The following is a 24,122-nucleotide window of genomic DNA, read 5'->3' on the forward strand; positions in this document are numbered from 1 at the left end:
CTGGAGTTCCTTGGAGCAGCACACAACTGCCTCTGCTCTGCAGTCACGTCTGGTAAAAATTCCCACAGTGGGGTGTGGCAGGGTATTACAGGATAATAAGGGGAATAATGATAATAACAATAATAATAATAATAATAATACAGGATACAAAGGGGAATCTCATTTGAACAGAGAGATAGATGGGCTGAAGGCTGAGGGCAACTTCACCTCTTGCCACAGCCCATTAGCTGAACATTGGTGAATAAGCTCACACAAACCATCCCATTTCAGCCCCTCAACTAAAACCAGCAGCAGAGTTTGAGCTGTATTTCCCACAGGTCTGTCCTTCATGGATGCTTCTCTGTGGCAATCCAGAGTGTTACCTCCAAATCAACTGTCCTGGTGACTAAAATCAGCAATTTTCACTTATTTTTATTTGGGAGTTCTATGGGTAATAAGGTTTATCTGGGGCAGTGACTTCAAAGCTCTGTATTCAGGAACTGCAGTTTTTTCAGCTGGGGAAATGTTGTGCATAACAATTAATTTGAAGACCATGTTAATGTCAAGGAAAAGGAACAATGTCTCTTCCTCAGACTGCAGCTTCCTTCATAAACCTTTCTTTTCTACAAGAGCATAAATTCTGCAGAGCTACTCTGGCTATTAGGAGCAAGGCAGTTGGGGGGAATGCCTGATTATTTATAAAGTCCAATAACCTTAGGCTGGACTCAAAACATCACCTGGTGCTTGGGAGGCACAGAGGCTGTGCTCTTCACTCTCCCATAAAGGCAGTGATGTCCCTGCCCAGGGCTCCATGTCCATTCCTGTGGCTTTGCCAAACAAACATTCCCTGTAGCCTCTACAAGTGAGCAAATACTCAAGAGTTGAGAGAATCCCCTCAACAATATCCTTCCAGTCTGCCTGAGCCATCCTGGCTCCATTCAATAAATAGTCTTTTTCCCCCAAGGATTTAAGGATTAAAGTAAATTAAAGCATTCAGAGTTGGATTATTTAAAAGGTTCATTTAAAAACCATTTACCTTGTAATTTCTTCCCTAATAGTCTGTTATGTAAGGAACTTCCTACAGCCACTAAGTAAACAATTACTGTAGTTTGGTAGAATTTCCATTTGTTTGGTGTTTAATTCTTTGTGCAGGATGCAGATTTCCACACAGCTACTGAATGCAAAATTCTGATTCATTACTTGTGTTTTAGGCTGTTATTTATATTAATGTAACTTTGATAATGTGAGTTATTCAGACCAGCTCATAAAACACTGTTTCCTACAATGCACTTTGAAGCAGTTCTGTTAATTCAGTGAAAATAATTTTCATTCCAAGTGTGCAGTATTATGAATATATACACAGAAATCTGTAGGTTTTCCATGCAATATTACTGAAACAAATCTATGTTTCTCTGTGAGAATTTTTCATATGATAGTAATGCATAAAAGCTGACTTATTTTTTCCACAAGACAGATATTTTTCTCAAAGGAGTAATACTGAACACAGCTGTGGAAATATTAGATCTTCAACAACACTATCAACAAAGACAAGAATCTTCTAAGTGAGTTATGTAATGGTATTTTTTAAGGATTAAAATTAGGAAAAAGGATTAAAACACACTTATTTTTTTCACAGCAATTTCTCCAAACTCTGAAAGTTGGCTATGCATATCTCTCATCCTCGTCCTCTGGCCTCACAAATTCTGTTCCTTAAAAACTGACAGGGAACAGCCCTTGAGAACATTTTGTGGTTCTCACCCCCTTTTCACTGACAGTTCTATGTAAACATCTATGGCTTCCCTCTAATGCAGGATGGCTCTGGACTTACTCAGGTTATTCCCTACAAGTCTTCCAGGGAAAACTCTCCCTTTTCCAGCTCACTTTGGCTCTCATTACAAAGAACTCAGGAAGCAAGACTTTTCCTCTTTCAATTAGACCAATTATTTTTTGGGTCTATATGAAACATTAAAATCCACTTCACTTTCTTGCACATTTCAGCTGAACTATAAATGTTTCATGAAGTATTTCCTTCTATTTTGAACCTGCCACCCACTGATTTCTTTAGTGTTGGTCTAGTTTCAGCATTGGAAACATCAAATAATTACTTGACAACATATGGGTCCAAATTAATCTGCATTGCCTGTATTCTGTATTTGTTTTGAAGGTGATTTTGAGAGCCTCTGGTAAAACCTTAAATGACAGAAACAGTGATTAATTCCCATTATAGCTGAATTTAATTCTTTCCAACCTGAGCAAAGAACATTCTCTGGTTTTATGTGAGGAGATGTACATCTTATGCATTAATTGGAAAAAATAGAAATTCTAACAACCATGAAGCAAAAGTATAGTCACAGTATGAATTAAATGCTGAGAAATGCCCATGGCAGGAGGGTGGAACTAGATAATTTTTAAGATGCTTTCAAGCCCAAACCATTCTATGATTCTATGAAATTGCCTGTTAAACAAAATAAAAGTTATTCATTAAAATGTTACTTTCTAAAGTCAAGGCTCCTTTGTTCTGCTGTGGTAAAACCAAATGGAAATCATCCTTTGTAGAACACAAGTGTTCAAGAAGAAAATAATACTGTCTACTTTACAAATTGCTCTACAAAAGGATCTCTTTTTCCATACCACAAGCTAATATGCAATTATGACATATGTTTTCTTTCAATTTACATAAATATTTCCACTGAGTGGTAAAAGGAGCTTCTGTCATCCGGTGGATTTCTGTCTCTGACAAAAAGCAGTGCAAACCCACCCAGGGAAACAAGCTTCTTAACTAACTCACTCCTGTATTTGCAAAAAAGTACCTTTGGAAATAGTGTATTAGGACATCTTTATGACAACCCTTCTCTACTAGTTTCTACATGCTCTTTTGGCTTAATTTAGGAGTCTTTATCTCCCTATTTTTTCATTATTCATTAAAAAAAATATAGTGATAGGACTTATTAGTGATTATCCCCTACAGATGGAAGAGGAAAATATGAATGCTAAAAATCAACAAAACACTTTATGGTATAGAAACAATTAAAGCAAATTTAATTGCCTTTTAAAAAATGCCCACTGAAACATAATATAGATTACATGTTACCTACAATTTAAAAGTAAATTATGAGAAAGTAATACTAAAACTGCACCAGCAGCAGTCATTAGCTAAAAGCAAATCAGACTTTTTCAGAAGGCTCCCAATTTCTTGGGAGTATTTAGAACTAGACCCAACCCTTCATGACAGATTTACTGCTTTTGTGTTGATGAGAAACAAATGAAGCCCTCCCAGAAAATTCCCACGGATGAAAACACAGATCTGAACACAGGCTGAGCTAATTAATGTGACAGGGAAATCACTTCTTGAATCAGAGTGTACCTTCCTTATTATTAGTAATGATACTAATGATCAGAAACTAAATAAATGCTTTCATTTCTGCTATTCCAAAGTGAAAAACTGTGTGCTTCAAAACTTGCAAACAAATTGACTTTGGAGACCTTCCTAGAGACCTTGTTACTCTTTCCATCTACAAAACAGATGTGCTCAAAGTACATGCAAACATTTACAGACCTGGGTTCTTCATTAGACAAAGAAGTGCAAATTGTAGTTAATTACTGTCTCAGGAATGTGATATTCACTGCTTCCACTTCTAGCAGTCAATCACAAACTGAGTCAAAGTCTTCTTCTTTTGGGCCTTTGGATTTTTAATTAATATATATTACTTTTGTTAATAAGTAAAGTTCAGAAAAACTACTTCCAAATTAAACTATATTCTCTTTTCACTCTAACATGCTTTAAATTATTTTTTTTCTAGATTAGATGGTAACATTTATTTTTTCTTAAAACTAACAACTCACAGGAAGTTGATGACAGTCCCCATTTTAAGAGTTGTTTTTATGGTCTGAACAATAGAAATCTACCACAGGCTGTCTAAGAACATGAAATCATTTACATTCCATATCATCCATCCTCTTTGGTAAAACCTAAGGGAAAATTGATCATTTGAGGTGATCAAGATTTGGGGTTTAAGGCATTGTTGAACTTTGGCAGAGTAAATGCTCGATACCCTGTGAGGAAATGTTGCTCTCAGTCCAGCTTGTATTCCGGAACAGAAAATTTTCCTTTAGAACTCATTGTTGGAGTGATTCAGTGGTTTGGCACTGGTTGCAGAGTTTTTGATTTTAACTACTGTTTGATTTTCCGTGAAAGAATGTCTGCTGTTTTCAATGTCTCTAAGGCAGATAAATACCCATATTCCATAAAAATGCCATGTCACATTATCCAAAGCTGTGAGCAGCATCACAAGCACGACTGACAATTGGCATATACTGACACCCAAACTCATTTCAATGACCTTCAGTGATCAGACAAATCAGTTTCCTGATCCAGTTTTGGGCATAAACCTTTCCACAGGACCAAGAAGAAGAGCATCAAGGTGGAAATAAGCCAGGTGGGAGCTTCTGAAATTGGCATTCCTACACTGAGGGATTTGTATTAATCTGCAGCCTGAGACAGAACAAAGTTAAGTGCTGCTCCAGAGGCAACAGAAACTGTCTGCAAGGTGAAAAACCCTTCAGGTGATGTTTTGCCTTTCCAGTCATTCCAGGTCAGCCCATCCTTGCATCCATGAAAGCCACGAGGAGCCTGACAGCCCCATGGATGTACAGACATGTACACGTGACTTTACGGCTCTTTTTGTACACAAGCTCTCAATATTGCAAGTTATGACCCGCCCTGCAATATTGCTGTGTTGCTAACAAACAAAACATCAGGGACTGAGGACTTTTACTGCAAAGGAAACTGTAGTTTTGATGTAGTTTTTAAGTCAGCTGCCAACAACATGCTAAAAGCTATTAACAAGCAAAAGTTGTTTTATCATCATGTGTGATGATAAAATAAGATTTTTACTATATTTATATATAGATACTGAAGAATCAAACTGTACTGCAAGAAGCTGAAGGGCAGATTTTGTATACTCAGCTGGTTAAATGGTGTAGTCCAGCCTGAGAGGAGCCAGAATTTAGCTAAAACCAAAATATGTGACCACACCGCACATGGAGCGGTTGTGAGCACGAAATGAATATGTCATGTTATTAAAATGTGATGGGCAGGCTCCAAGGCAGCTTTGTGCAGTTGATGTTAGATTCATCACATTATGTAAACCACATTTATAAACAGTGCTAGAAAATGAAAAAGTACTTAGTTTGCTTTAGGATAACAAATGTATACAGGATTGGCTTAAAACAGATTGCAATGGAAGCATTAACCACATGTGGCAGCATATGTTTGCTCTCTCAGACATATCAAGTAATACAAAATACAGTCATTTTCAAAAAGAAATGAAAGGTAGCAGTTTGTATCACTGATGAGATAATTTCAAATAGAAAACACCATCCAAATTCTTTTTCATCTGCATATTTCACCATCGTGAGACAGTATTCTGAACCACATATGTGTTGGATATACTTCTATTCTTTGCTCAAAAATCAATCCCCATTACTCATAAACGTTACATAAGTATTTTAAGGCAAAACAGAATTCTAATTTTCAACCAATTGTCTCGTTGGTGGAAAAAGAAATCGCTGAAAAGTTCTGAGCAAACAGTCTGACCTTATATAATCTATTTGTTATTTAAACACATAATCTTTCTTTGGAAAACATACCAACATTTGCTTGCAAAGAAAATACTCTCAGACTACTAGTTTAAGTATCTCTCTTCATTAAGCCCCCAACAACATGCATTGGAAACCCAAGACATTGAAAATGTGCTGCAAATGTTTAAATGAACAGGCTCATAAAGTGGATTGAGAGCCACTGGTTAAGTTTTAAGTACTGCTGTCAAGAGTAACATCTGAAGTTGAGAGTTGAGCAGCCAAGAGACCTGAGAAGGTGATTTCTGGGCATTTTATCCTAGATTGCAATTGTATTCACACCAAAATACTGGATCCATGTCTTGAGATATTAAACAGTTGCATTATAAGACCAGCATGTGAGCTATATTTATTTCTTCTCTACTAATACTATATACTGGACAGAATTGATGGATAATCCACTTTAAGGTAAGACTGTTCTATTTTTTTCCAGATACTACACTTTGTTTGTCACCTTTATTATGTAACTGGCTAGGACAAACTTTATACACAGAGGAATGTGTTCCTACCACCAGAAGCAACTAAAAAGAGAAAATAATAATAAAACCCCTGAGCATTCATCCAAAATTGAGATGTTACTAAACCTCAAAAATAGTTTGCTGCAAAACCAGGGTGAGCTGAAACTGCTGATTCAACACTTTGCTACTGAATGAAGTGAAAAAAGAAACCAGTACATTTATATCACAACCCTCAGGCCCTGCTCTCCTCTATTGAACAGCCAAGAAAATGTTGGAGGGTTTTTTAAAACAGCAATTTAATACTAATTTCCTCAAGTAAACTCATCCAAACCAAGCTATTGAAAACACAGGGGGAGTGTTTGCTTAGGAAGCTTTGGTTTCTACAAGCAGGCAAGAGAATGCAGATATATGCAATTTGAGATTTCAAAAAAGTTTAAGATCACCCTTCAGATTTTTCTGTGGGAACGTGATTGCTTTTGAAATTGTAATTTTATTCCTTGGGAAAAGTGATAGGGAGACACTTTATCATGATCCATCTGTGCTACTGAAACTGGAACACATCAAAAGCAGTGCTGCAGGTAACACAAGTCTTGTCTTGGTTGATATCACAGCGCCAAAGTTTTAAGTTTTGGCACAGAATCTTTTTTTTCCCTAAAAAAGTAACAGTAGACAAAAGAGCTATTATGCAACATACAGGCATTTTGCAAACAGCACATTACATGTATAATAAAAAAAATATCCCAAGTAAAATTTCCAGGCTTTTTTTTTTCCCAAAGCAAGATGAGACTTTTAACATAGAATGCAGCTAATTAAAGAAACAGATGAAGTCAGATGTGCACAGAACCGGGTATAATGTACTGGAAATTTAAAGACACAAAGTGCTTCCCTGACTATGAAACTTGCTTTAGGTAAACTCCATTAATTAAACATTTTTGAAGTTTACATAAACAGAGGCCCATGAAAGGTAAACAAAGAATAACTCAGTTTCTAAATATTGTGATGCACTTGTCAGTACAAACTTTGTAACGGGGCACATTCTCAAAGACTTGGTTTTAAACCCTCAACTTCAATCACAGAATACTGCAAATCTTGTCTCTATTTTCATTAATAGATATGCTTTATTTCCCATACACAGGGGACAGAAATTAGCTATATTGATAAAAATCTTTAGATCAGTTTACATTCTTGAACCCTTGTCCCCAGCCAGATTGCTGCCCTTGAGAGCAGAGCTAAAATTTATACACAGCTACACAATAAAATCCTAATTTTCTAACTTTAGAAAGGTTTGGCAGCCTGCAGGTCACTGCAGGCTACTGGTTTACACTGCCACTGGCTGAAGTTTTATAGCTTTACTCAAGTCACACTTTTAAAAGAATAATGGCTAGTGAAATCATAAATAAGTGGGATTCCACAGCAGGAATGACCTGAAATGGACCTCACTGTACTTCCAATGGCCTGATGTCAACTATTATTAAACTACAGGTTTTATAAAGTCTTCCACTAGACGTCTAGAGTTAAGCCAGAAGTTTTGGCTCTAATACAGGCAGTGATGAAAAACATATGAGTGGTAACAAGTCGCCTCAATATCATTCTGCAGTACTAAGATGGGCTAATCTGAAGCAGCACTTTACTCTGGTATCACCCACGGTGCCAGAAGGATCAAGAAGCTTGGAAGTGGATTTTTCTTTCTATATGCTTTGCATTTCACAGAACTCACTCTAGCTTCCTTTTCCCCTGCTTTTTGGTAATATGAAATAACTGGACATAAGGACCTTAGGTGGATTATCCCAGTGCTTCTGGAAGAACTTCCAAACCTGCAAGGTATGTCCAGTTTGAATACCTATTCTATATAAACAGCAGCAGAGAGTTAAGGCTGGCAGTCACTATGTGCAGATTAGTAATATCAGATAATTTAGAATTAGAAATACCATTTTTTAAATGGAACATTTAAAAATTTACTTGCTGAAATACTTGTGTGTTTACTACATGTGAGCTGAAAAAACAAATAGAGCTATAGTGAATTATTTAACTGTCAAAGACTTGTCAGAAAAATGTTACAGTTGACCATAACACTTTTTCTCAGTTATAACCATGTATGAAAATCTACTCTACAACAACAACAACTCTACAGTAATCACTCAGTGTCAACTTTCTGTAATTTGGTAATTTGGTGGGGGTTCTTAAGTACATATCAGCAAAGTAATTAAAAACAACCCAGGAAAAATGAACTGTAGATGAACTACAAGCTAAAAATCCTCATAGATCATTCAGTAACAAGAGTCAAGCAGCTCTCCATAAAAAGTAAATACTCTGTAAACACAACCTATTTTATAAACATCCTCTTAATTATTACTGCTCAACTTCAATATTGGGCTATTTCTGTCAACAGACATTTCTGCAGTTATCTTACTAACCAAAAACCTTCCTCCTGTTTTTCTTCAGCAATTTAAGTAAATCAATGGAGTAGATAAAGAGTTAAACATAAACTCCTTTTATTTCTGGATTGGGACAATGACTAATAGAACCAGAACTATTTTTAAATATAGATTTCAAAACACTTATGGTCTTGCCTTTCTTTGGACAAAATCTGTGCACAGAGCAATGATTTGTGTTATTAATGAACACAGGGACTTTTCTTTGCCTCTGCAAAGACCACCGCTGGGTCATTTAAGCATTTCCTTTTTAGAAATAATGCCATGGGAAATTTGTCTCTGTACCTCGGTAACAGGAGTGATTTCTAAATATAATTTAGAGTCTTTTTAAGATTTAAAAACTTCATGTATTAACTCCTTCAGTATCATAACTGATAAGACAGCAAAGTCCACAGTGCTGGACTGGTTTGCAGCTGCCAAGCAAGTCAGAGTTATTTGTTGTTGGGTCTCTTTGTGCCCTCTTCCCACGCTAACAACACAACTTCTGTTCTCACTGAAAGGGATTTTCTTCCCATAACTCATGTTTGGAAGTTTCACATCACAGAAATATGGGAATTTCCCACATAAAACCTTAAGGCTTTTAATCATCTTAAATTATACTGTGACATCACCTGTATTTAACAATTTATAAATTATAATTAGTAGCATAAAAAGTGCCTGTGTTCCATGTGTAGTTTGGGTATAGATGACCACATTAGTGAGGACAAGTGTGTCCCAAACAACCAGTGTAATAATTTTTGGACAGTTACACACCTCAGGAAAGCACTTAGAGCATCTCTCCTTGTGAAATGCACTCTCCACATTCAGTCACCTCACCTTGGGGTGGCTCATGTTCCAGGGAGAAGGTGCTCAAAAGCTTTTTGTCCTCAAGGATAAGAAGGATTGACATAAAGAAGGAACAATGGAGCTTGAATTCACCACAGTCCTTGTCAAACTCATTCTCAATGTTCTGTCTGTTAAAACAAGAATGGACAAAGCCAGGCTTTGTCCAAGTGACAACCAGCTGCTCAGGGATTATTTAACAGAGCACTTAAATCTGCCTAACAGCTTGAATATGTCAGGAATGGCTCCCCCATTGCTCCTCCTTCTGTCTCTTTCCATTTCATGTTCCAGCCCTGTCAACAAGGCTGTTCCACCCTTTCTATTGTGCTGGTTCTTGTACTCCAAAGTGACTCAGTTTCTTCATTTGAAAAGAATATGATGGAGATTTTTGTTGTTCACATTAGTTTTGTGCTGGTGTGGTGAGTTCAACCAGCTCAGTGAACAGCCTGAGAGGAAGGGCTGGTACCAGAGAGCTGGCAAGGAGCACAGTCAGGCTCAAGTGGCAGCAGAGGACCATGAGCACAGCTGCACCTACACCTTCTGAAACAGTGTTTTATAAAATCTTCATGACAGTATTTTCAGAAAGATCCCTTGGATCTCAGATTTTAGGCTTTCTTTTAATTCTCTTATTCTTGAGGTTTAAGCATGCAAAAAGTTTGTATAAGTTCTCTGAGAAGCACTGAAGAGTCAGAGCATTTTTAGTCATATCAGCACCTATTTACTGGGAAGCTCAAAACCTCAGGCAGGGAAGAACCATTCCCACACCTTCATAAAACTCAGTTCTTTAGGATCCATTCCTTGGCATTTCTTTGGCCTGTGCAAACCTGGAGTCAAGCTTGATGATCATTCCTAACTACAAAGCCAATAACAATTTCTTAAGGGCAAGATGAGAAGATGAAGCAAGGACTTGTTTCTTTAAAATGAAAAAAAATCCCAACTCAGGTTTCCTTACATAAAGGGACTTGTTTTCAATAGATTTAACTCACAGAACTGATATGTGTCACCAGTGACACATTTCAACACTACTTTTCTAGAGCTTTGTGAGCAACACATGTTTTTCAAGAGTTCAAATTGGCCACTACTCCAATTGCAGCCTCAATCTTTTAATACTTTGAAAGCCTAATTTTTGGCTATGTGAAAGGAAATATGCAATCCATTTGCTACAGATGCAAGTGTGGGAGCAGATTTTTAGGTTGTTTCATAAGAGGACTTTCTAGCAGCAGATCCAAAAGAACATTTTAGGAACATACATGCAAGTTTATCTTTTAGATCCAGTAAAACTACACAGTCTCTCAGAAATTGAAGTCAGCAGGGACTTGGGAAGTCCATGTCCCAAGACATCATCACACATGATATCCTGCATATGGAAATGGTGTCTTACCACTGATGGACCACAGGGCATTTTGGCACTTGGGACCTAAACTGCCAGGGAAGAACAGAGGGCCTGAGAGCTCAGATGTGGCAGCCCAGCCATTAAAGCACTTGTCCAAGAACAAGGAGAACTTGAAAGTCTGAAAGGCTTCCAATTCCTCATCTCTTAACTGATGGTATGACTAAAGTACTGAAGATTTTGGCCTTTTTCTGAAGCTTAAATTGAAGACTGAAAAGGCCAAATATTCCAAAGGTGCACAGCCAGAGATGACAACAATTCTCTCCAAAAAAACAAACAGAGGTTCCACACCTTCTTCCCAGCACTGTTTATATCCAAAGAGTCTTTCAAGGACAGGCATTGTAAGGGATTGCAAGAACAACCACAAAATTCTTTCTAGGAGCATTGCAAGAAAACATTACTATGAACACAAAGGAAAATATATGGGAAAAATACATGTGAAGATTCTTTCAAGAGAAAGATCCTTTTACCATCAGTAAAAGTACATGCACTACCTGAATGGGCATGCAACTGAAATATTATGGGAAATATCAAATTTAGCTCTATGCTGTTTATCTACAAGATACAAAGTACTTTGTGATTCTGATTTCAGGCATATATTTGGGGGAATGAAGTTCACTGCATTCTTTTTATGTTATCTGAACACTGTTAGCTTTCTTCTTTTTAAACTCCCTGAAACAGACACAGATATAGGAGCAGCAAGGTATGCAGGATATTTGCATTTAGTGCTGTTATGAGTCCCCTCTAATAAACATCAAAATGACTGCACAGACAAAAGTTGTATAAACAAAACCTCATTTTGAATAAGCCAAGTCAAACCCTGGTACAAAGCAGAGCACTCCTTTTCCTGCAGTGGAGGACCAATGACAAAATGCCAACATAGAGGCATTTTTCACCTCCAAACAGATCAGCAAGCATTTCATTAGGTGATCAAACAAGAACTGACATCCTTTTAGTATTTCCTTAAAGAGGCCTATAATAGTCTAAATAGAAACATTTTTATAACCAGGACATGCACAATAAAATTTCTTGCAGTCCCTCTTGGTTTGTAGAGAACATTTTTCACTTCCAAATGACTTCTGGAATTGGGAGTTGAAGGGAAACAATGTCAAGCTGAGAGCTGAATCTACAACATTTTCTCAGTTTGTTGCGTTTGCGGGAATTCTTACAATCTCCATTCTCCTGTGCACATAGTTCTGTGGGAGCAAGGGAAAAAAAACCCCAACAAACAGAAAAGCCCCAACCTATATTGAAAAATTCACACACAAAACTACGAGATAGCTTTTCTTCTGGATGTAAATGAAGTCACTGATTTCCACTGACACGGATTTCTAATAGGCAAGTCCTTCTCAGAGAAAAGAGCCCTCCTCAAACAGCATCAAGAAAGAATTGGGTTTGTTCAGTCTAGAAAACAGAAGTTTTGGGGTGACTGAATTGTGGCCTTCCAGTGCCTGAAGGAGCCAACAAGAAAGACAGAGAGAGACTTTTTCCAAGAGTCTGGAGTGACAGGACAGGGGGAATTTCACACTGGCAGGGAATAGGTTTAGACTGGATATTGGGAAGAAATCCTTCCCAGTGAGGGTGGGCAGGCCCTGGCACAGGTGCCCAGAGCAGCTGTGGCTGCCCCTGGATCCCTGGCAGTGCCCAAGGCTGAGCTGGACAGGGCTGGGAACTCCCTGGGACAGTGGAAGGAGTCCCTGCCATGGCAGGGGTGGAATGAGATGAGCTTTAAGGTCCCTTCCCACCAAAATTGTTCTGAGATTCTACAACTCTGTGAGATGCATTGCATGCAGAGGTGAACTTCTATCAATGTCAATAACAAATGACTGGAACATGGGAAAAGCTCAGGACTGAAAACTTCAGATTAGACTAGGAAGAGTTTAATTAAAGTGTTTAGGGAGTGGAATATTAAGTGTTTAGGAAGTGTCTGTCCTGCTGAGTGCATTTTATGCACTGCTAATCAAGTCCTTCCCAATTTCATAATCAATGCACATAGGTTAATATATTCCACTAAAAATATTTTTTCATAGAGAACAAATAAAAGAAATCATATTCCAAATTCTGGTAAAGTTTACTACAAAAATTCCACTTCAAAGCTTGAAGCAAATGATGATGTTATTTGTAAACAAAAATAAAATACTTTGATATTATATTAATGCCCAATGAATTTAAGTTAATATTATGGGTAATTTTATAATATTAATTTATATTTAAAGGATTTTTATATCCTTCATATACTAAATGAACCTCAATGTTCACAACAGGCTTTTTTTCAGGACTAGATGGGGTCATAGTGAGTGAAGTAAACAGTTCAATAACTTCATTTGCTGCTCCCTATTCACTGATTCTGGTGCTTGTTTTTTTGTTCATTTGTTCACTTTCCAAGATTGGTTATCCTGATTAAGAAGATATGAAAGAATACACACTCCTCCTCTTCTTGGCTTTGTGCTCTGCCAAATCTCTCACTGGTCCTTCATATTTTACACTGAAGAACATGATGCTCCAAGATATGGAAGACGACGACGATGATGACGATGACGACAATTCTCTATTTCCAACCACTGAACCCATTCTACCACTGATTCCTTTTGATCTGTTCCCAACGTGCCCCTTTGGATGCCAGTGCTATGTGAGAGTTGTCCATTGCTCTGACCTAGGTAAGAATGAATTTGTGTGTCTGTCCTCCACTGGATTCTCCTTTGGAGGATTGGTCTTTTAAAGGATGAATTATTATGTGGGCACATAAATGGAATGCAAAGTATTCCCTCAGCTGAACTTCCACCCAAGTCAGCACCCCTGGTAACCACTTATCCAAAGGCAAATGTGCTCCTGTCAGTGCTGCAGGTACATCCCAGTCCCTAAAAGTGAGTTCATTATTAATTGTGGCAATTTCAATTAGTGCTCAATGAAGTTTTCCTATCATTCAAGGCAGCCAAAGGGCTGTGCTCCCACCACCAGCACAGTGACAATGACATTTGTCCTCATCACAGCCCTGCCACCTTCCTGAGCTTCATCCTGGACTCTCATGTCTTAGAAACAGTCTCCATACATAAATTGCTGGGGTTTTAAAAATGTGTTATTATTAGGGAATCAGAAACTTTTGCTGACAGCAGCAAACTGTGGTTAGTGTATCTGGTCTACAGATTTCAAACCACTTCACATGAGTTCACACATAGAAAAATCCCACATTAGTACACTTCACTTTAGATAACTGCAATCTATTAATTAGAGAATAATTGTTAATAAATTGGACAGCATTTAGCATTTAATGCATCAGCATTTCCACTCAAAAGAAAGTTACTGTCCCTGTTGAGCCTTTTCTGCTGATTCAGGATCTCAGATGGCCTGAACTGCAGTGGGTTTGTAACTGAACAGAAAACTGGGATGGGGGAATAATGCTACTGGTACTGATTTATGTTAATGATCTATGGTACTTGTAATGTGTTATGTTAATGACTTCTGGTACTGATTTGTGTTAATGGTTTCTGGTACTGGTACTGATTTGTGTTAATGGTTTCTGGTACTGGTTCTGATTTGTGTTAATGACTACTGGTACTGATTTGTGTTAATGGTTTCTGGTACTGGTACTGATTTGTGTTAATGGTTTCTGGTACTGGTACTGATTTATGTTAATGACTACTGGTACTGAAGCACTGGCAGTGGAGACCCCCCTCTGCCCACACCAAGAACAGGTTTCTCAGCCCTGCCATGACCTGAATGAACCCTCAGCAGCTGCCCCAGTGCCATGGACAGGGCAGGGCAGAGGCCCAAAGGAGCACTAAGCAGAGACCCCTGAATCCACAGCCCTGCTCCTCAACAGGGAACCACTGCCCTGGATTCCTGAGGGATCCTTTCTCCAGACACTAAACAGTTGCTCTGTAGGACAATCCATGCTCTGAGGATTATTTCACAGATGCAAAGTCCCCATTAAGCTTTCATGGTCAGGGGCAGAAGCAATTGCTCCCAAAACCATGCACACGTTTGTGGTACATTCTTACATCTTTAGATTTTCCCACTATCAAAAATTCACTTCTACCCTTTGCTTTACGGCTGCTCATATTTTCTTCCCCACCATATTCATTAACAATCTTATTGTGCTTTGATGTTTGGCAGTTAATTTCTTTGGACTTAAGCACAGCACATAATGTTTCTGTTTATGTCACATACTCATGTAGGTTTGACATCAATTCCTCGCAACATCCCACCAGATACTCGGATGATTGATCTTCAGAACAACAAAATCAAAGAGGTCAAGGAGAACGATCTCAAAGGACTCACATCACTTTATGTAAGCTTGTTATTTCCCAAGTTTCCCAGTTAAAATATAAATGTTATTTCCTTTTCCAATCATATAGATTTAAGAAGTCTAATGCCTGCATATTTGAGAGCTTCCACATAGTAAGAAGCAAATACCTTGAGTTGTAAAAACTACTTTCTACAACACTCAGAAAATAGATCTAACCAAAAAGATTCTCAAGAGTTTTCAGTTCTTAGCATGCACAGAAACATTCCCTACATTTTAAAGGCTGCAAGGCAAGTTCCCCTTTTTATCTGCTTAGATGGAAAATAGCAGAAAGAATTTAACCACATTTTCTGAGGGTATTTTCAAAAGAACAGAACATACAGCTAACTCATACAGCACTGAAACAAATGATACAAATCCAGCTGACCTGAACAGAAAACAGAAAAAGACTGAATTACTGGAAAAGTCAGGGGCTTTACTCCTAATTTGTTACCATGCTCAATTATGCATGTGGTGACAGGCTTTGAAACAAATATCCCTGGCAACTGATAAATCTAGATGTTTACAGTATGCAATAATCCCTTTTGATGATGAAAGGAAATGAGAGTCCCAGAGGGCTGGGAAGTAGATTAATTCTGCTTTAGAATATTTATTTCTATTGGATGTCACCATAGATCCAGTATCCAGATCTAGTTCCACTAACAAATACTGACCATTTAAAAATTTTCTCTCTAAAACCCAAATCTGTTCCATAACTGACAGCAAATTAAGTACATTCTATTCTCCCTTAGAAAGACACAAGACACACAAACTAACATAAGGACCGCTCCCAACACAGTAGGAAGGAATTCTCCCCTGTGAGGGTGGGCAGGCCCTGGCACAGGTGCCCAGAGCAGCTGTGGCTGCCCCTGCATCCCTGGCAGTGCCCAAGGCCAGGCTGGATGGGGCTTGGAGCACCCTGGGATAGTGGGAGGTGTCCCCACCCATGGCAGAGGTGGCACTGGATGGATTTAAGGTCCCTGCCAACCCAAAATCATTCTGTGATTCTATAAAACAAATCCTTTCATTCATATTTGGCTTCTGAGCAAGATCTGAATATTTACAAGATCTAAGTGTTTATGAATGAGCTTGTTAATTATTATGGCCTAGGACAGGACAGAAAAACCAGGAACTCTATAAATTCAGAGTTGGCAACAAAGCATTTCCTATTCTCTTGTGTCTGGGTGCAGAATGGTCTCAGCAGCAAGCAAAAGGTAACTGCACAAACTGTGGTTTATATTCTGTGTAAAAGATCTAAGAGTCTCTTATCTCCAATGACTGAGAAAGGCACTGGAATCCATCAGCAATCACATTAAAGACCAGAGTCACCACTTAATTATGTGATAGCTGAGCACACCAAGCTGCTTTGCTTTTCCTCCTCGGTTCATTTGTGGCAAGGCCGAACAACATTTTCACTGAGAGCAAAGTTTACTTTGTACAACTTGGCTCAGTCCTGGAGTCTGCTTAGCAAAGGCACAGATGGCAACTTGGATTAGGAAGGAGCATTTCCTGTTTATTTCCTTGAGCTAACCTCATTTTTTTCTGGGAAAAAAATAAATCTTGTTTGCTCTACGTTTTCCCCCACACAATTCCTAAGAAGAGATGACTCCAAGAAATAAAAAAGGAACAGAAATGAATAGTTTAAGTATGGAAATGCAGAGATGTGATTTGACATGCAGAATCATTTCAGATAGTGTGTATTTTCCTGTCTGTAGTAACTCATTACAAGCTCTCTGATAACACATAGCAATGAGGTAGAAGCTGCTGCCAAAAGATTCATGTACTGTATAGAAGAGAGACACTGAAGTTCACAGGAGCTGGAAAACCAAATAAAACAAATTCATGTGTCATATAAAGATTCTAACATCTAAGAAACTCAGATTAAAAAAAACTTCACTTTTACTTTGCAGCATTATGTTAAAATAAAAGATGAGATTCTGAGTTTTGAGAATCTGTCTGCATTAAGGAACAATAGCAATGAGGTATATAAAGCCCATACAATCCCACTAAATATTTGAACACAAACATATTGTTTTGCCAGTTCTTATGATTCATTGGCACCTTGGCAGCTCTACCTTCAGGTTAATGATCCAGCTTGCAGGTTCTTCTTTGTTTTTCATAATCAACTGAAAATGCCCAAAGCATCTACAAAGTGCTGAAGTTTGGTAGGATGGAAAAATAAAATAGTTTAAACACTTAATTGCTAGATTACATTTCAAATTCATGCCTTCAAAGTCATAGTCATAACAGTCCTGGATAAATAAAGCTTTCTAATTGCTCTTTCCATCTCTCCTAGGCACTGGCTTTGAACAATAATAAAATTTACAAGATCCATCCCAAGGCCTTTCAACCAACAAAGAGGCTACGACGACTGTACTTGTCCCACAACCAACTGACAGAGATTCCAACAAATCTGCCCAGAACTCTGGTAGAGCTCAGAATTCATGCTAATAAGGTTAAGAAAATCCCCAAGGATGTATTTAAAGGAATGAAGTCTCTACATGTTTTAGGTAAGCCTGATTAAGCAGAACAGAAAATGTCTTTAGCAAAGATGGAACATATCATACATCATTTCCATTCAAACATTTCCCCAAGGCACAGCTTCCTCTTAAAGAGATATCCATGCTGTGGGAATACCCTCCACAATTTAGTTTCTATGTGAAGTTGCTGCAAAGGTTAAGTTTTGGATAATCCTGCAAGCCAAGTAACACAGCCTAAATTCCCTGAGAGCTGAGACACCCCTCAGAACACACAATCAAAGCTAAACATTAATGACTGCTTGGAATATGAGATATCAAAAATAAATTTAAATCAGCTCTTCATAACTTAGTCTAACCTACAAAAAAATTCCTATGCCATAAATGTTTTTCCTTTTCCCCCTTGGGCAGAAATGAGTGCAAATCCTCTTAACAATGATGGAATTGAGCCAGGGGCATTTGAAGGGGTGAATATCTACCACATACGAATTGCAGAGGCCAAGTTAACTTCAATTCCTAAAGGTAGGTCTGCTTTCCCTTTTCTAATTTACTTACACCAGCACACTCCTTAATAAAATGCTTTAACATCTGAAGGATTATTAAATTCATAAATTCTTTTCTATCCTCATTACTACCAGACCACCTCCTACCTTTTCTTTTTGAACTTTATATCCAATTCCCCATCCCAGAAGAGTTTATGCACAAACAGAGTGCAGTGCACACCCTCTTCCACCTTCTCCCTGCCAGCACATCCACTCCTCTCACAGAATGTCCACACACTTGTCTTAGGAGTAACAATACAAAGAAATTCCTAATTTGATGTCACTTCACATCTTTCACATGTCAGCCTCTCAAAGATCCTCACAGAGAAAGGATAAACTCCCTGATATTTGATCAGGGATATAAGGGATGCAAAATTCCTTTATGGATTTAAAATGTAACCCCAAAATTTCTAAATTTATTTTGAATATTTCGCATCACACTGAACCTAAAATACAATGTTCAATGTAGTTTTGCTAAGTAAAACTTAATATTTAATTAAATTTGCCATATACAAAATACAACATAAATACAAAATCAAATCACTTTTCCATGTAAAAAAACCCCAACCTTGAAATTTGGAGGTAAAACTAAATTAAACCACTAATTTGATGAATCGCTGACTTCCACACACTCAAATATAGCATAAAAGAGTTCAGTACAACATTCCACCTGCTTTTTCTGCAGGTCAGCGTGGTATTGAACCAAACTCTCATGATTTTCAACCACTCAAAACTACCAGCTAAGAGAACAAGGAAGGAAACAAAGCAAAACACTGTGTTCTGTGCTCTAACTCCCAGGGAAACAATGTTGGCCCCTGTATTTATTTCTCATCATTCAGATAAAGAACTTGCTTCTTATTAATCTCTTCCTGTATATATGCATATATATACATACACACATATATGTGTATATATATAGATGCATATATATACACACGTATATATGCATACATATATGCATATACATACACATATACATGTGCATATATATGTGTACATATAGATATATAGGAGAGACAAAGAGAACAAAAAAAACCTTGTAGAAGAGAACCTTAAAAAACCTCAACAATAGTCAAAACCAACTCACCCCAACTGTTCAGATAACTTTAAAATCAGAAGGTCTCTGTCTGCCTAACAAAAAAACCCCAAAAAACAAACCCCATCTAATATAAGCTCCTGTCACTTAGCACAAAAAACATCCCATTGTAAAATGATTCCAGTTTTGTTTTTTATTATAGAGAAATCTCCTATAAAGACATACAGCACGAGATCCAAAATGTGGTGTCAGATACATAAACAAACCAAACCAAACATGATTTCATGGTGAACTCCTTCACCACAAATGCAAGCTGAGTTTGCAGATGCTTCTCTCTGCAAATGTGACAATGGCACAAAGGTTTAAAAAAAATGTAGCTTATAAAAGGTACTAAAAATGTGCAGTGGACAGGTGGGTGGCCTTCCTCTGGATATTGTCACTCAGGCACCCGGAACTGCGGGCTGGAACGCAAACTGGAGCGGAGCCCAGACAAACAAACTTTATTGCAAGGGGAATAAAGGCAGGCTGGGAGCAGCAGAGCCGGGAGCAGCGCTCCTGTATTGCAAATAGAATAAAGGGATAAAGGATAAAGGCAGGCTGGGAGCAGCCCCATCCCTGCACAGCCGGGAGCTCCGGCAGCCCCCGAGGGCAGCGGGACCCGCTCGGTGCCGGGGCCATCCCCACCGAGGCTCGGGTAACTGAGCCCAGCAGCAGCAAACAAATCCAGCCTGGGATGAGCTGCCCTTGCCCTCGCTAAGAGGATGTTGTGGAAAGATTCGCCACCTCCTGGTCCACCAGTTTGGATTTGGAATTTTGGAAATGCAAGAGTAAATATTCTGGCATGGGAAAGAGCTATCAAATAGCACAGTTCTGCTTAGAGTACTCCAAAACTTTTCCTTCCAGTCACATCCTAGCAGCTGTAACAGCACAACTGCTACATCATGTAGAAAAAAAATTACAGATCTTCAAAAAACTGTCCCTGGTTCCACAGCCTTTCACTACAGACTCTGAGATAAATGCACAAATCACAGGATCAACATCTTTGACAATGTAACCATGAGAGTTGTTATCAAGGCAGCCAGAAAAAGTACCAAATTTTGGAACTCTTATATCTCTTAATTAGCATATGCTTTTCCACAGCTTGTTTTTTGAAAAGTTATTATTTAAACCAAATTATATTGGTGATTTTCTTAATTAACATACTTATATGTAATATAATTACATTATATATAATTTTATATATAGGTATGTAATATAGTTTTTATATATGTAATACATATTATAGATATTACATGTATACATATATTACACATATACATATTATAGATATTACATATATACATATATTACACATATACATTTTATATATTTATTTTTATATTTATAAAAATAAATATATAAAATTTATATGTGTAATAAATGTATACATATATATGTGTATATATGTAATATATACATATACATGCATACATATTATACATATATACATATATGTAATATAATGACATATACTCCATTATATCTAATACAGATTTCTTTGATGCAGACAACCACCCCAAGATTCTTCTATTGGATTCTTCTAACCCAATTGTAAACACAAAGGAAAGATGATTTTGGATAAGTTGACTTGTTTTTTTCACACTGTGCATTTTTTTCATCAGGTTTGCCCTCCAGTCTTCTGGAGCTTCACTTAGATGACAATAAGATCACAGGAATTGAAGTTGAGGATTTTAACCGCTACAAAGACCTACAAAGGTAAAATTCCCAGGCTGAATCCTTTTATTTGCTAAAATGTCATGCCCAGCAAGATCTCATTTTTGATACTTCTCTTGTTAATGAGAGAAAAAAGAATAAAAATTGTAGGTGTTTTGTTAAGAATTGCTCTAAATAAGACCCAACTTTAAAACCCAAACACACCTCCAAAGCCCCACATAAGTCTTGTTATTACATGTTTAGCCAACAGTCTGCCACAGAAACATAGAATAAGAACAAAATTAACTATCCTAAGTTCTTCTAATTCTTAAAAAATTACTCTTGTAAATACAACAGTTGGTGAAGGAAACAACAGCTTTCAAATGCAATGAGGTTTAAAGAAAAATCTGTGTTTCTGAGGAATGTATCACTGAAATAGGAGAGAAGGAAGTTCTCTCTGTAAAGCTCAGTTAAGAACTCTGAAAATATGGCTGAGCAGGACTGGATTTGGTAACAAAAATTACTGAACTGCCTTTAGATACCAAATTCAGCTTCTGAAGCAATCAGGAAAGAATGGAGAAAAAGGAGCTGGCAGGATGGGCAGAAAGAGCAATTCTGAATGACCTGAGGCTAGAGAAAAAAATAGAAGGAAAATCTGGAAATAGGAAAGAAGGTAATCCTGCTTAGTAAAAAACCTTTATATTTTAAAAATGGGCTACACATTAAAACCACCTTTCTAGACAAGACTTGCTATTTGGCTATTTATTAGAACTTATTACAGTGACTACACTTTGCAGCAGTACTACTTGGTAAAATGATATGATTAACCTCACAAGCAGCTTGATGTTTATAATTGAAATACTTGCCACTATAATTACAAAAACTGCATGCAAAACTGAACACTTGCTTACATCAGATAACTGATAACTGCTTTAAGCCAATCTTTAAGTGGAGTTCAAATTACTTTAGGTCAATGGTGATTTTTTCTTATCAAAGAGAAGATTTCATCGTGTTTTTCCAGTTCCTTTCTCCCCCCGTATTTACTCCTGTGTACTTCAATCTTAAAAAAAAAAGCTCTTCAATGCCGTTGTGAATCTCAATTAGTCTTTAATTAAATGTTCCTTGTACTATTTCTAGGCTAGGCCTTGGCAATAATAAAATCAAAGACGTGGAAAATGGAAGTTTTGCCAACATCCCAAGTATACGCGAAATCCACCTGGAAAAAAACAAGCTGAAGAAGGTTCCTCCTGGATTACCTGAACTGAAATATCTGCAGGTCAGACACTGAACTTATCAGACAGCTCTGAGAGTTCTGAGTTGTTTGGCTTTCCCACTGTCACACTGATTAGGTCACAATCAAAAAGCATAATTAATTGACACATGTTTTGCCATGACTCTCCTACTAAGAGAGCCTGAAATCCTAAAAGTTTATTAAAGAAATAAACAAAATCAAATTGCAGGAATATTTCCTAGGGAAAAAAAAAAAAAGACAAGAAACTGCTACACCCAAAAAATATTTCCAGAAATGAGAATTTAATACTACTATATTCTTCATTGTAATCAAGAATTATAGTTTTTACTACATCATTATAATTCTTACTACAAGAGAATATAAAATTGCATTTTAGAACCAAATTCTGTAAGAATAGAGTCCAATTCTTCTAAAAACACACAAAATGCCTTATGACTTCTCTTTGTTGGACAGACTGGGGCAGAAGGAAGACTTTTTAAAAAAGATTTAATCTAAGTGTTAAGCTCTTGTTACTCTCAAGGTCTGCATGGAACTGATGCAAACCTACACGCTAAGGAATATTTTCCCCACTTTCATTCAACTCCTGTATTTTTCTGTTCCTACTGCTGCAGGTGGTTTTCCTCCATTCCAACCACATTGCCAAGCTGGGAGTGAACGATTTCTGTCCCACAGGACGGAGGAAGAAGAAAGCTCTGTACAGCGGCATCAGCCTCTTCAACAACCCCGTCAAGTACTGGGAGGTGCAGCCTTCCACCTTCCGCTGCATCTTAGCCAGGAACAGCGTCCAGCTTGGCAACTTCCTCAAGTGAGACTCAAGTTGGTCGTTTCAAAAAGCAACTTGTCCAAATCAGTTTTACAATACTTGAAATTTGCAGGAAAATGCGGATTTTACGCTATTTAACCGTTTACAAAGTATTTGCTATTTCAGAGGTAATTAATTAGAAACACTATGTTAAGTAGGATCCGTTGTAGTATTTGACAATGTTCAATCTACATTTGAATAATTTAAACAAAAGTTTTGATAGCTTACAGAAGGACTCTTAGAAGTGGAACTGGAAACTGTATTTGATGTTTCCTATTATAGATGTTCAATGCCTTCCTTAAATCACATAATTTGGACATATTCTTTCTTTCAAATAAATCCTAAAAATCATGTGGAAGTGACTTTTTCCACAGTTAGTAAACAGAGACCTAGATTCTCTCCCAGAAAGTGTTGTAAGAAAAGTTGCAAAACCAAAAATTACCAGACTTCAAGGGCAATTCCTTGTGCCATTTTTGATAATGAGCAGAGATGCAATAAAAAGCTACAATATTGTCAGGTAGTTGTCTCTAAGCTAGAATATATTCTTACAATCTTTTAAGTGAGATAAAGACAAGTTTCATGTCGAGAACAGATGAAAAGTCTTTAAAAGCTGTTGGCAATTTTTCCTTTCAACTTCAAGAAGAAAATGTCCTTCGATGTTTTGCTATTGATAGAATTGGATGCAGTCTGAACATTAAAAGTAGGATTCAAGATTTATGATATGCTTCAAGCTTAATAGGAATGACTATTAAACTCCCTTTAGGCCAGCACAAACATTTTTTTTTATCTATAACAACTGTAATAGTGTTTTTCATTTTATTCTTTTCCTCTTTATATTTTGATATCACACGGGTTAAGGATCTCTCCTTAATGGAATTCCCTTACAATTGCCAAAACCAAGCAGCTGGAACTTGCCTGCCCTGCCTTCCTGTGCAGGGCAGCACACAGAGCTCTCAATTCTGACAGTACTGTATCAAATGGATATTTTAGATATCTATTTAGTGTATATTTGCTATTGGGATTCAAAATAAATTAAATAAACTTACAGAATACCTGCACGTGTTTCCTTTATTACACGGTTGCTCATGTCAAAATGTTCTGAGATTCTAACCAAGCATTTTTGTGACTCTCCTCTAGACACTTCCTCTAGTGCTCCTTGTTCCAAACCTACAGAGCTTACAGGAAATGAATCGCTGCTGATTTGCAAAGTTCAAAATCCAACACTTTGGGAAATGGCACACACTTGTAGAAGAAAACACTACACAGAACTCAATTAATTCCCAATCTCTCAGCCCTCCTACCATCCTCCCAAGTACACTAC

The 24,122-nt window shown here is 37.4% G+C and overlaps 2 protein-coding genes across 2 annotated transcripts in view; one reads left to right on the forward strand and one right to left on the reverse strand.

Annotated features, from left to right (window-relative positions):
- Positions 1 to 24,122, reverse strand: part of CENPP (centromere protein P) — a 113,904-nt gene that overhangs the window by 38,268 nt on the left and 51,514 nt on the right. The gene's annotated exons all lie outside the window — the stretch shown is intronic.
- Positions 13,129 to 23,856, forward strand: ASPN (asporin). Its single transcript, XM_058031948.1, has 7 exons — positions 13,129 to 13,375; positions 14,894 to 15,006; positions 17,297 to 17,510; positions 17,889 to 17,999; positions 20,717 to 20,810; positions 21,885 to 22,023; positions 22,611 to 23,856. The coding sequence occupies exons 1-7, from the start codon at positions 13,129 to 13,131 to the stop codon at positions 22,806 to 22,808; spliced, it is 1,116 nt and encodes a 371-aa protein (XP_057887931.1). The 3' UTR covers positions 22,809 to 23,856.

Source organism: Melospiza georgiana, chromosome 11, assembly GCF_028018845.1.
Source record: "Melospiza georgiana isolate bMelGeo1 chromosome 11, bMelGeo1.pri, whole genome shotgun sequence".
In the NCBI taxonomy this organism is placed as follows: domain Eukaryota; kingdom Metazoa; phylum Chordata; class Aves; order Passeriformes; family Passerellidae; genus Melospiza; species Melospiza georgiana.